The following is a 14,457-nucleotide window of genomic DNA, read 5'->3' as shown; positions in this document are numbered from 1 at the left end:
TTAACCTTAAAATATTCAAAAATTAATATTTTTTGGGTTAAAAAACAACTTTTTTAAATGTCAAAATTGAATTATATTGAAAAATATTGAAGTCTTTGAAAAAGTTCGAATTGCACGAAAATTCTTTTTGAAAAATATTAATTTTTGGATTAAAAATTTTTTTTTTTTGTTATTAAAATAAAATTATTTTGAAAATAAATAAACTTTTTGAAAATATTATTACACATTTTTTTCGTCCTGGACGATCACAATTTAGCAAAAAAAAATTGTTTTTAAAAAATTTTAATATTGGAATACTTATTTCTTGATTAAAAACTGGTTTTTTTTTGGGTTTTTAAAACTTTTTCTGACTTAAATTTTATTTTAAATTTATAAATAGCAGTTTTTTGAATATTATTAAAATTTTTTAAAAATATTGTTAAAGTTTTTTTTGTTCTGGGTTTGCACTAAAAATTTTATTTTCGGAATTTAAATCCTAATTGACATTAAAAAAAAAAAAAAATTTGTTTTAAAATTTTATTTTTTGATTTCAAATCCTAATTATCATTTTTTCAAAAAGAAAATGTTGCCTTAAAATTTTATTTTTGGAATTTAACTCCTATTTGTCATTTAAAAAAAAAATTTTTTTGCAGCACAAATTATCACTAATTGTCACAAAAATTAAAAAAAAAAACGTAGACATACAATTTGTGAAATTATTTTGCAAAATTCCTAATTGGAATTTCCATCTAACTTTGCTAAAGATTCCACAGAATTTCCAAGGGCCTCTTAACAAAGAATCTTTTTAAATGAGACTTGAATGTCTACATTGGTGAGAGTGTCGTTACTAATGAAAAGTTATTTACTTGAACCAACCGGTTTTGGTATATAGAGTAAAAAGAACATTTAATTCACATATATCGAAGTCCAGAAAAACAAAAGATTCAATATTTTATCAAAAAAAAAAAGAAAAAAGTAATCATTATTACGTAGTTTAGCAATATTTTGTCAAATCAAAACATTTCCATAAAATATTCTTTATTTACAAACAACATAAATGCAAGAGATTTGGAAAAGAAGAAAAAATAAAAGTCAACGGAAATATTTCATTCTTTTAATGAACTGAAGTCGATTAACGAGATTTTCTTTCAAGGACTTTTGGTGAACTTGCAGATCTACAGCATATTATCCTCAGTCTTTCCTTGACTTTTCGATCGTTGTCTTCTTTCTTATATAAATTGATTATTATTAACTTCTTTTCAATTTTTAATCGTAATAAATTTATTTTAAATTCTAATAAATAAAATTTATTTTATGTTCAATTAAAACTAAATTTTAAAGAACAAATTTATCCTCATGGAAAAATATAATTTCATCTTCTTCTTATTGGGATTTTTACCCATTTCAAGTAAGTTTCTTTTAATTTAAAAAATTTTTAATTTTCTATTAAAACAATATTGTAAAAAATTTAAAAAAAAATGTTTGAAGTAAAAAATTAAAAAATTTGTTTTTAATACCAGTTCACAGCAATGAAATCAAAGAGCTATATACTTATGGCTATTCGTATAGTCAATTTTTTCCTTTGGATGAAAATTTAACACCTGAACGATTTTTGCGATTTTCGGTTCGAGTTGCCAGAGATGCTCACATTCTTTTCGCACCGACGCATGAAGTAATTATTTTTATTTACCTTTGCAAATAAAATTTTTTTATAAAATTAATGGTTTTTAAATTTATAAATTTTTATTAATGAATAATTTTTAAAACGTATCGTTTGATTTATTTCAGCAATTTTACTATTGTTACAAGGTTCTTGTAAAAATCAAAATATTTTTTAAAAAAATCCTTTTTAGGTAATTTTAGTTTAAAATTTTTATATATCAGTTCTAATATTTTCTAAAAAAAAAGTTCTAATAATTTAAACTTTTTAAGTTATAATATTATAAATTTTTTTTTAAAATCATTTTGAAAAACATGAATTATTATTAGACAATTTTAGTTTCAATTCAAAAATGTTATATTCTTTGATAAAAATATATATATTTCTTTGATGATTTTATTAATAAACTAGCAAAATTAAATGCGCGCAAGCGCGCCAAATTGAGTATTTAATTGTTTGTTATAAAGAAATTAAAGATTAATATTATCAATAATAATTTAATTTATTAGAATATTATTACATATTAAATAATAATAATGAAAATTATATGTTTAAAGGCCTCGGATTATACGACTTTTTCCGACTCTTTTCAAAAATAAGACTTTTATCGACTTATTTTAATAAAATGCGACATTTTTTTTTACATTTGAAAAGAAAATGTAAATAAAATACATTTTTTTAGTATAAAATATAGATCTTCTTCAGATCTTCTTCAATTCAATTATTTAACAAATTTTGAACTAAAATGATTCTTCACTAAATTAATTATTTTTAATAATTTTAATTAAATACATCACAAATTCAATTATATCAAAATTATTTTTCAATTAAAATTTTTATGAAATTTAACAATTGTTTATGATTTAAAAAAAATATCACAATAAAATTGAATTATTTTTTAAAAATTTCAATTCAAAATAAACTAAAATTCAATTATTACCCGAAATTTTAATTCAAAATCAATTAAAAATCCAATAATTATCCAAAATTTTCAATTTAAAATTTAATTATTTACCAAGTTTTCAATTTAAAATTAATAAAATTCAATTATTTTCTAAAATTTCTATTCAAAATTAATTATCCAAATTTTCAATCAAATATGAACTTAAATTAAATTATTATCCAAAATTTCAATTCAAATTCAATTATTTCCCAAAATTTTCAATTCAAAATGAACTGAATTTCAATTATTTTCCAAATTTAAAATCAAATTAAATTTCATTATTCTCAAAAATTTGAATTCAAAATTAATTGAATTTTCAATAATTTGAATTTAAAAGCATCTAAAATTTAATTATTTCTAAAATTTTCCATCGAAAATTATTTTTTTTTGAAATTTAATAATTTCAATTATAACTCTTAAGGAAATTCAATTATTTTTAACTATTTTAATAATATTCTTTGAAAATTCAACTATCTGAAACCATTTTTCAATTAAAAATGATTTTCAAATTATTGCATTTTGTCCTCATTTTCTAATAAATTTTTAGTGAAATCATCTAAAATTTTAATTAAAACTCATTTAAAGTTTCAATTAATTTCAAAAATCTCAATTTTAAATCTTTGAAAATTCAATGAAATTTATAAAATGTTTTCCAAAAATTGTTTGATAAATTATTTTTAGTTCTGAAAAATTTAATAATTGTTTGAAAATTAACAATATCTTTTGAAATTTAATTATTTCTAAAAATTTCAACTTTAACCCTTCGAAAAGGATTATTATTAAAAAAAAAATTTTTTATTTAAAAATCTGTAAAATATTTTTGTTAAAATAAAAAACAAATCCACTTTTTTTTGGAATATAAATCGACTAAAACGACTTTTTGTGTATTTAAGTTGATTCGAGGCCTTTGTTTTTATAATTAATATTTAATAGGTATTCGTTGGCCCCTGGTACCTTAAAAATTAATTTTTTTCAAATTACTATCTTGTACGAAATTTCCTGGGGCATGATTTTTCTCATCATAAATTTTTTGTATTTGTATACAATTTTTGAATCAATATACAACTTTAAAAAAAAATTTCGTTGGTAAACGTTGTGTACTTCAGCTTCGTGAATTGAATTTTCGAATTTGGAATTTTAAAGAAACTTATTCCGAAATTTGGAAACACAATTATACAAGTTTGGCAAAAATGAGAAAAAGAATTGTCAAAATTTGACACGTCATAAGATTACTATTCAAAAAAACACGTGAAATCAAAAAAGGCCAACTTCAAGTTAGGACAGAAGGACAGACCAAGCATTTTATTATTATATATGTAATTTATCGTTTAAATATTTATTTAAAAAAAAAAAAATAGAAATGAACTTTCGACAAATGTAACGTAAATAAAAAAAAATGCTAAAATCTAGAACGTTTATGATCAACTATTAAAAAACAAATTATTTTTTATGACAAAATGTTATAAAAATTTTTATCTAAAAAAAATGTTTTACAATTTTTTTTATCAATATAAACATTGCAAGAAATATTTTTGAGAGACGAAAATTAATAGAATTTTTCATTCTAAAAAATTATTTCTTTAAATGTCGTTTATCATAAACATTGCGTACTTCAGCATCGTTCAAAAAAAAATCGTATTATTTTTTAAATCATGATTTTTATACAATGCTGAAGTACGCAATGTTTATGATAAACAATTTTTAAAGAAATAATTTTTTAGAATGAAAAATTCTATTAATTTTTTTTCCTGATAAATATTTTATTGTAGTTTTTATTAATCAACAAATTATAATAAAAAAAATTTTTTTAGATAAACAATTTTATAATTTTTCGTGTCAAATAAAAATTGATTTCTAATCGTTGATCATAAACATTGCATAATTCAGCATCGTACACTGAAAAAAAAAATTTTATTTGATTCAAATATTCAATAACTTAACTATTATCAAATAAATATTTATTTCTATGAAATAATTATTAATATTTAAGATGATATTTGTTTGAAATACAGAAATTATTGGTTTAAATACAAATTATTTAATTCAAATAAAAATTATTTGGTTTCAAGTAAATATTTATTTGATAATTAGTCAAGTAATCGAGTATTTGAATCAAATACATTTTTTTTTCAGTGTATTTTTATCAGCCCTGTTTAAAGAATAAAGAAAGTTTCATTGAATTCCGAATAATTATTAAATTACGATGAAGTATTGAAATTAATTAATAAATATAAACAGGCAGATGAACCAGTTTATGAAATAGTTCTTGGAGCTCAAAATAATACAATAAATCATATTCGAGGAAGATGTCCATGTCAAGAAGAACCAAATGCCTCGATAAAATCAGTGAATCTTTTGAGTTCAAAAGAATTTCGAAAATTTTGGATTCGAATGAAAACTGAACGTCTTAGAACTTTTGTTCAAATTGGTTTTGGCGAGAGCGATACGCCTTTTCATGAATGGAGAGATCCTCGACCATTAAAGCCACAATATTTGAGCTTTCGATCAGCAACTATTGGAGAATGGCGATATGGATTCAAGGACTCCAGTTATACTACAGGTAGCCTAGAAAATATTATAAAAATTATATTATTATTTATTTACATTTCATTTTTACCTTTCATATAAAAAAAATCAATTTTTTGATTTAATTTCGTACCCTAGGTTAAAATTCGCTTTATTTTATTTATTAAATTTTGTTAATAATTAGCAAAATAAAGAAACAAAAATTATTATTCTTTTTCAAAATTTCCAAACAAAGTGAAACTTATGAAAATTATTATCCTATCTAGTGGTACAATAAAAAAAAAAAATATTTGACTTTTTTCAAAATATTGGGGGGTCATTTTATTTTTTTATGTCTATACATGTAATTTTTTTTTTAATTTTGTCATAATATATTTTTTTTTAATTAATTTTTTAATACATTTTTTTATTGGTGAATTCGGTTTTTGAATATTTTTCAGAATTTGACCTTGATTTTTTAATTTAAAATCAAATATTTATTTGGCAAATTTTTTATTTTACTGAATTTCTCTTTACACAACTTTTTATTTAAAATTTAATTCTGATTTAATCGAATTTTAATTTAGCATAATTCTCATTCAATGGAATTTTAAGTGATTCGAATTTTTAAATTCGAAAAAAACGGCATTCTAAATTTTTTTTATACAGATAAAAAATTTAAACCTCAGCTTTCGTTTGCATTAATTATTATTTTAAAATGGAAAATATCGATTTTGGTAAAAATAGAAAATTTAGTTTTAAATATAGAAAATCGATGTCAAATTTTAAAAATATTAATAATAAGTAACAGAGTTCATCAATAAAAGTAGTATTAAAAAAAAATATTCGACAAAATTAAAAAAAAAAAAAATTAAACTCGTATTAAAATTTTGAATTGGGACTTGTTCATTTAAATATGAGTGTATTAATTTTTTTCAGAAACTCAAAATATCAAAAATTTAGTTCATTAAAAAATTATCAGCATATTTATATACTTATTTTTAATTTCGATAAATTTTTTATAAATACCTCTAATTACAGGTGTTTCAAAGGACAGACGATCATCAATAGTAACTTCAACAGGTTTTGGACAATATTTTCCCTTATCCAAAGTTGTCAGCCATTCTGATGATGATATTACTTTATATTTTACTTTTCGATCTGAATTTGAATTACAGGTTTGAAATTTTTTAACTATTCTTTCACTGTAAAAACAAAGTACTACAATAGTACCGATTTTAGGTATCAAAATAGAACCAAATTACAATTATATAGTACATAAAATCGGTATTAAATTAATACCTTTCGTTTTACAGTGTTTTTATACTCACATTCAATTTTACATTTAAATATATGGGGCATTCTATTTTAAAATTATACCCCTAGTAAACAATTGACAATATAAGACATTTTTTAAATAATTATTTCTCCCATTTAATTAAATCAAATTACTTTTGCAATGAGTGGTTTCGAAAGAGAAATTTCTAAACTTTACAATTGTAAAAAAATTTTTTCAAAAAAACATTTAAATAGTATAAAAAATTTAGTTTGAAGGTTAAACTTGTAAATATCTCAAAACACGTTTTCTCCGATTTTGACAAAATCTATGTCAAAAGAAAGCTTAAATATTCTATTTTTTATTTCCGTAAAGTTTATAATGGACATTTTCGAGAATTTCCAGAAATTAATTAAAATTCTCAGACGTTGCGGAGGTTAAAAAGGATTGAAATTTGTATGAATGGAGAACCATTTCTTTAAGAGCGGATTTTGTTTTTTAAATTTAATTTCCATTAACCTTACATTATTACATCACTTGACATTAGAGAAAAAAAATATTGTAAACAATAAATATATTGATCTTTAGCTATTTGCAATTAAAAATTGTTCAAATTTAAAAAAATTATTAAGATTAAAATTGAAGTTTTAAAATTTATTTATTTAAAAATTTCGTAAAAACAAATGCCGCTGTATTTGAATAGAGGTTCTCTATTCATGCAAATTTCAACCCTTTTTAACCTTTGAAACGTCTGAGAATTTTAATTAATTTCTGGAAATTCTCGAAAATGTCCATTATAAACTTTACGGAAATAAAAAATAGAATATTTAAGCTTTCTTTTGACACAGATTTTGTCAAAATCGGAGACAACGTGTTTTGAGATATTTAAAAGTTTAACCTTCAAACTAAATTTTTTATGCTAATTAAAAGTTTTTTTAAAATTTTTTTTACAATAATAAAGTTTAGAAATTTCTCTTTCGAAACCACTCATTGCAAAAGTAATTTGATTTAATTAAATGGGAGAAATAATTATTTAAAAAATGTCTTATATTGTCAATTGTTTACTAGGGGTATAATTTTAAAATAGAATGCCCCATATATAATGATTAAAAATTAATTTCACACTGAAAAAATATATTCTACAAAAAAAAATTTCTTTCAAAGTAAATGAATTTTTTCTTCAACCGAGAATATTATTCTAAAAATGGTGCGGAAAGTAATAGGCTCGTTTTATTATTTATATTCTCTTAGGTGAAGAGGTAAAAAAAATATTAATTTGAAAAGTAATTACTTTCATTTTAAGGTATAAAATTTTAGAGAATTTTAGAAAAAAATACCTCGATCCTCTCAAACGAAGAATACATTTTTTCACAAACATTTTTGACGGAGTTTAAAAATTATTATTATTATTATTATTATTAAAAATACTTATTACAAAACATTGTAAAAGAAATTTGCATTTATTAAAACATTTTTTTTTGTAGTTCCACTTTTTGTAAAATATTCTAAATTTAAGGTACTTTTGAGTCCAGATATAAGCACATTGGGAAATGTATATTTAATTGGAATTCACGCAAATGGAGCATATGTGAAAGATCGTCATTTAGGAGAAATGAAAACAGCATTTCAACAAACTTCATTTTTAAATGCAAAAGAAAAAATTAGATTTTGGATCAAACTTACAAGAGGTATAGTAACAAATTTATTTATTTATTTATTTATGCACTTCAACGGGCCTAAAGCCCTTCAGTACAAAGTAATTAATAAAAACATAACTAAAACTAATATAACAAAAAATAATAAAAAGAAATATTTTATTACACATGTTAATTTAAATTGACATCATTGATGAATTTATAATATTTTCTGTAACAAAAATATTTTCATTTTTTGGAAAAACCACCTCTTCTATTTCAAATTATTTTTTTTTAGTTATTTATAGTATAAAATTTGAAATCAAAGAGGTAATTTTTTCAAAAAATGGGTTCAAACAATTTTTTTTTTTTTTTTACTTTTTTCTGGGCAAAATATTCACTTTTTTCATGAACTATTTTTTTTTTGCATTTTATTTTGAGAAATTAAAAAAATGGATCTCAATTGGATAACAAGAAAAAAAAGTTAAATGTTTTTTTTGTAAATTTTTAATATTTTGGAAGATATTTACAATAATAAAAATTTTAGTAATATTTTTTGCTTTACTCATAACTTTTTCAATACTAAAAATAGAGAAAAATGTTAAAAATGTTTTTTACTTAAAAAAACCTTAAATTTTTAGATAAAAATTATTTTCTTAAAAAAATATTAATTTTTGAACAATTTATTTAGAAAATAAAATTTGTTTATAATTTTTAAACATGTTCTCCCTCTTTTTTGAAGAACGAAAAAATCATGAATCATGAACATCCGAAAGAATAAAGATAAATTCAAAATTTTGAATTGTGGGAAATTTTTAAAATCAAAAAAAAAAATTTTTTTATATTTTTCCCATAAAATACTCCCAAAATAAAACACTTTTTTCCCGTAACATTTTCCAATAGAGGCTAAAAGAAAAGTGTTATGAATTTTTTTAATTTTCAAAAAAATTCAAAATTTTGAATTTTGAAAAAAAATTTATTTTATATATTTTTCCCATAAAATACTCCCGAAATGAGACACTTTTTTCCTGTAACATTTTTCGATTGAGACTTAAAGCAAAAAGTTATGATTTTTTTAAATTTATTAAAAATAATAATAATAATTTGAATATTTAGAGGGTGAAGAAAAAGTCGAGATAAAGCCTTTATAGTCTTTCGTCTCTTTTTTGACAATTTTTTGATTTCTTGATTACTCGAATAAATCTTAATGAATCGGTCTAAAATTTTGTAGACTTTTTCAAATGGGCAAAATGAAGCCTGAGGTTCAAAAAAAAAAAAATTCAAAAATTTTTCAAAATTTTGAGTTTTTGAAAATTTTAAAAATCAAAAAAATTTTTTTTTTTATATTTTTTCCATAAAATACTCCCAACTGTCAATTTTTTTTAAGATCATTTAATTCTGTACAAAAAAATAATATTAAGTATTACTAAGAATCGAAAATTAATTATAAAATGTTATTTAGAGAAAGACTGAAAAATAATCATTTTATCTGGAAATTAAAGGTCTTCTGAACCAAAAAAAATTCTGAACATTTATTTTTATTTTTCATAGAAAAATAATTTATAATTATAAATAAAGAAAAAAAAATTTTTGGTAAAATTTTTTATTATAAACATCAGCAAAAAAATTAAAAATTTCAAATTCAAAATTTTTACATTCATTATCGTACTAAAATTTACCGAATTTTTGAGAAAAATCCAAAACATTCCTTCTTTTTATATGAATAATATAAAAACAATTATTATTTATTGAACAGATGGTTTACTTACTTTGGGAAGAACAAGTGCATCAAATCCAGTATTACAATGGAGAGATCCAAATCCAATATCCCCTCAGTATCTCAGCTTCAATATGAATCAAGAAGATACCGAAGAAATTGATTCAAAAGTTTATGGTGATGTACAATTTGGACTTGGTCCAGATTATAATATTGGATCTCAAGATTGTGCGGGTAACAAACCTTAAAATAAGAATAAACTAAAATTATTATTTTTAAAAAAAAAATCTTAAATAATAATAATACTATACTGAAAAAAAAAATTTTTTTGATTCAAATACTCAATTACTTGACAATTATCAAATAAATATTTATTTGTGTCAAATAATTATTATTTGAATCAATTAAGTGGTATTTATTTCAAATACAGAAATTATTGGTTTAAATACAATTTATTTAACTCAAATAAAAATTATTTGGTTCAAGTAAATATTTATTTGATAATAGTCAAGTAATTATTTGAATCAAAAAAAAAATTTTTTCAGTGTAATAATAGTCAAAATTATATCTCTTTAAAATTCAGTAGTTTAATATTATTAATTAGGTAGGTATTTATTTATTAATATTAATAATAATAATAATAATAATAAATATAGGTATTATTTTTTAGAAAAAATTCTTAAATAAAAATAATAGTCAAAATTTTATATGTTTTGGAATTTAGTAAGTTGTTATAGGGTCAGTTGGGGTAAATGGGGACAAATTCGCTATTTTTCACAAATTACGTAAGTTTCTTCCTTTAAAAGGTAATATTTGTGGGTTTATTTTTTTTATGTTGTTATTTACATTCCCAGGATTAATTTTATGTAGCAGAAAAAAATTTAGATAAGCTTTAAATGCATAAAACTGACTGTCCCCATTTACCCCAAAATTTAGAAAATTTCATAAAATTTGGGGTAAATGGGGACAGCATAGTTTCTAAGAATGTTTTAAGAAAAAAGTTTCCTTAAGTATATTACTGTATTAAGGGATGAAAAAACTTGAAAAAAAATTTGTAGTTAGATATATAATAGTTGAACCAATTGAAATTTTTTTATTTTTTTTATTTTTTTTTTTTATTTCAGTATTTTGTCTCGCATTTGAAAAAAACAGACTTAAAAATCATAGCAAATTTTTTTCTTATTCCTTATGACTCCCATAACAGAAATTCACTTGAATTTTTGATTTTTGTCAATTTGGTTAATAATGACAAGCTGTCCCCATTTACCCCAAAAATTTGAAAACTCAGGGTAAATGGGGACAGCTTGTCATTATTAACCATATTGACAAAAATCAAAAATTCAAGTGAATTTCTGTTATAGGAGTCATAAGGAATAAGAAAAAAATTTGGTATGATTTTTAAGTCTGTTTTCTTTGAAATGCAAGACAAAATACTGAAACAGTTTGATTTTGATTTTCAAGTTTTTATGCATTGAACAAAAACTTTTTTTATCTTGCTGCCAATTGTCAAGATAAAAGCTTGTCAATACTCAAAACCTCTTGCAGATGATCTGAGGTTAAAATATTGACGTTGAACTCAATTTTAAGACTGTAAATTAAGCTCCAAAACCTCTTGTCCCCATGTACCCCAACTGACCCTATATAAAATAATATCTAATAATTTTTTATTGAAAAATATGATAATTTTTTAGTTCGTTGGAAAGATGGTTCAATTCAGTTACCTCCAGGTCTATTCAGAGGGGGGAGATATGACAATGGAATGATATATATTTGTCGAGCAAATCATCAAGGTGATACAATTCCTGGAAGCTATATAATTGATGAAAATCAACATGGAAGATGTTATATTTCCTATGAATTAGAAGTTCATCAAAAATCTGAATTCGAGGTTTCGTTTTTTTTTAAATTTACTTAATAAATAAATTAATTTACTTAATAATAATTATTATATTTATAATTAATTTCCAGTCGTTAAATATACTGAAAAAAAAATTTATTTGATTCAAAAATACTCAATTACTTGACTATTATCAAATAAATATTATTATTAATTTATTAAATAATTAGCAAAATTAAACGCGGGCAAGCGCGCCAAATTGGATATTTAATTGTTTTTTATAAAGAAATTAAAGATTAATATTATCAATAATAATTTAATTTATTAGAATATAATTACATATTAAATAATAATAATAAAAATTATATGTCTACAGGCCTCGGATTATACGACTTTGTTCCGACTTTTTTCAAAAATACGACTTTTATCGACTTATTTTAATAAACTGCGACATTTTTTTTTACATTTGAAAAGAAAATGTAAATAAAATACATTTTTTAGTATAAAATTTATATCTTCTTCAGATCTTCTTCAATTCAATTATTTAACAAATTTTGAACTAAAATGATTCTTCACTAAATTAATTATTTTTAATAATTTTAATGAAATACATCACAAATTCAATTATATCAAAATTATTTTTCAATTAAAATTTTTATGAAATTTAACAATTGTTTATAATTTAAAAAAAATATCACAATTGAATTATTTTTTAAAAATTTCAATTCAAAATAAACTAAAATTCAATTATTACCCGAAATTTTAATTCAAAATCAATTAAAAATCCAATAATTATCCAACATTTTCAATTTAAAATTTAATTATTTACCAAGTTTTCAATTTAAAATGAAATAAAATTCAATTATTTTCTAAAATTTCTATTCAAAATTAATTATCCAAATTTTCAATCTAAAATGAACTTAAATTAAATTATTATCCAAAATTTCAATTCAAATTCAATTATTTCCCAAAATTTTCAATTCAAAATGAACTGAAATTCAATTATTTTCCAAATTTAAAATCAAATAAAATTTAATTATTCTCAAAAATTTGAATTCATAATTAATTGAATTTTCAATAATTTGAATTTAAAGCATCTAAAATTTAATTATTTCTAAAATTTTCCATCGAAAAATTTTTTTTTTGAAATTTAATAATTTCAATTATAACTCTAAGGAAATTCAATTATTTTTAACTATTTTCATAATATTCTTTGAAATTTTAACTATCTGAAACTATTTTTCAATTAAAAATGATTTTCAAATTATTGTATTTTGTCCGCATTTTCTAATAAATTTTTAGTGAAATCATCTAAAATTTTAATTAAAAATCACTTAAAGTTTCAATTAATTTCAAAAATTTCAATTTTAAATCTTTGAAAATTCAATTAAATTTAAAAAATGTTTTCCAAAAATTGTTTGATAAATTATTTTTAGTTCTGTAAAATTTAATAATTGTTTGAAAATTAACAATATCTTTTGAAATTGAATTATTTCTAAAAATTTCAACTTTAACCCTTCGAAAAGGATTATTATTAAAAAAAAAAATTTGTATTTAAAAATCTGTAAAATATTTTTGTTAAAATAAAAAACAAATCCACTTTTTTTTGGAATATAAATCAACTAAAATGACTTTTTGTGTCTTTAAATTGATTCGAGGCCTGTGTTTTTATAATTAATATTTAATAGGTATTCGTTGGCCCCTGGTACCTTAAAAATTAATTTTTAAAAATAAATTTTTAAAAATAAATTTTTTTCAAATTACTATCTTGTACAAAATTTCCTGGAGCATCTTTTTTCTCATCATAAATTTGTTGTATTTGTATAGAATTTTTGAATCAATATTCAACTTTAAAAAAAATTTCGTTGGTAAACGTTGTGTACTTCAGTTTCGTGAATTGAATTTTCGAATTTGGAATTTTAAAGAAACTTATTCCGAAATTTGGAAACACAATTATACAACTTTGGCGAAAATGAGAAAAAGAATTGTCAAAATTTGACACGTCATAAGATTACTATTCAAAAAAACACGCGAAATCAGAAAAGGCCAACTTCAAGTTAGGACAGAAGGACAGACCAAGCATTTTATTATTATATAATTATTATTTTGAATCAATTAAATGTTATTTATTTGAAACTAATAAATAATAATCAATAATTAATTTAATGAATTCTCAATGGATTAGTTTAGTTAAATACTAATTATTTTTATTAATAATAAATGTATGTAGAAAAAAATGTATTATATATTATATTACTTATTTTTTAGCTACTCACCGGCTGTCGAATGAAGTGGATATCAGCTTCTTTAGGACATATTCCAGAAGGTTCAATTATTGGCGGATATCGTCGAGGAAAACCAAGATATTATGTCGCAAGAGTTAAACATGAAGGCATGATTATTGTAGGAAAAGTAAGGCACTCTTTTCACAAACTGAATAAACAAATATAATTTATATCTAGACAAATTAAATATTTTTTTTACAAACTTGTTTTTCATTTTTCATAAATTATTTACAGCTTCAAATCGATGGAAAAATTGCACATGTGCCATTTAACGGACAAGAACTTCCATTCACCAATTATGAAGTTTTAGTGCAAATTGTTCAAAATACTGTTAGTCCATTTGCTGCATTTATTGCCGGACCAAATAATGTTCCAACATCAATTCCATCACCTTATTTATAAATTCTACAAGAATTCTTTAAAAGACTCAATAAAATAATAATATTATTATTAATAACATTAGAAATTATATAAAATTAATAATTGTAATAACTAATAAATAATAATTATATAGAAAAAAAAATTTTAATAAAATTTAAATAATTATTTATAGATTTATATCTTCTTTTTTTTAAAAATAGTTTTAAATTTAGTTTCAGAGATAATTTTTATATTAATATT

At 20.8% G+C, this 14,457-nt stretch overlaps 1 protein-coding gene across 1 annotated transcript; it reads left to right on the top strand.

The window, feature by feature from the left end:
* The first annotated feature begins 1,191 nt into the window (after positions 1-1,191).
* Positions 1,192-14,388, top strand: LOC127285149 (uncharacterized). Its single transcript, XM_051310991.1, has 9 exons — positions 1,192-1,387; positions 1,500-1,651; positions 4,821-5,142; positions 6,129-6,265; positions 7,880-8,051; positions 9,754-9,948; positions 11,406-11,602; positions 13,820-13,963; positions 14,071-14,388. Exons 1-9 carry the CDS (start codon positions 1,336-1,338, stop codon positions 14,236-14,238), a joined length of 1,539 nt encoding a protein of 512 aa, XP_051166948.1. The 5' UTR covers positions 1,192-1,335; the 3' UTR covers positions 14,239-14,388.
* Positions 14,389-14,457: the final 69 nt, after the last annotated feature.

This window comes from Leptopilina boulardi, unplaced genomic scaffold, assembly GCF_019393585.1.
Source record: "Leptopilina boulardi isolate dan_hultmark-lab unplaced genomic scaffold, ZJU_Lbou_2.1 LbouV2_121, whole genome shotgun sequence".
In the NCBI taxonomy this organism is placed as follows: Eukaryota; Metazoa; Arthropoda; class Insecta; order Hymenoptera; family Figitidae; genus Leptopilina; species Leptopilina boulardi.
The sequence above is the reverse complement of the archived record's forward strand: the minus strand, read 5'-3'. Positions and strand labels throughout refer to the sequence as shown.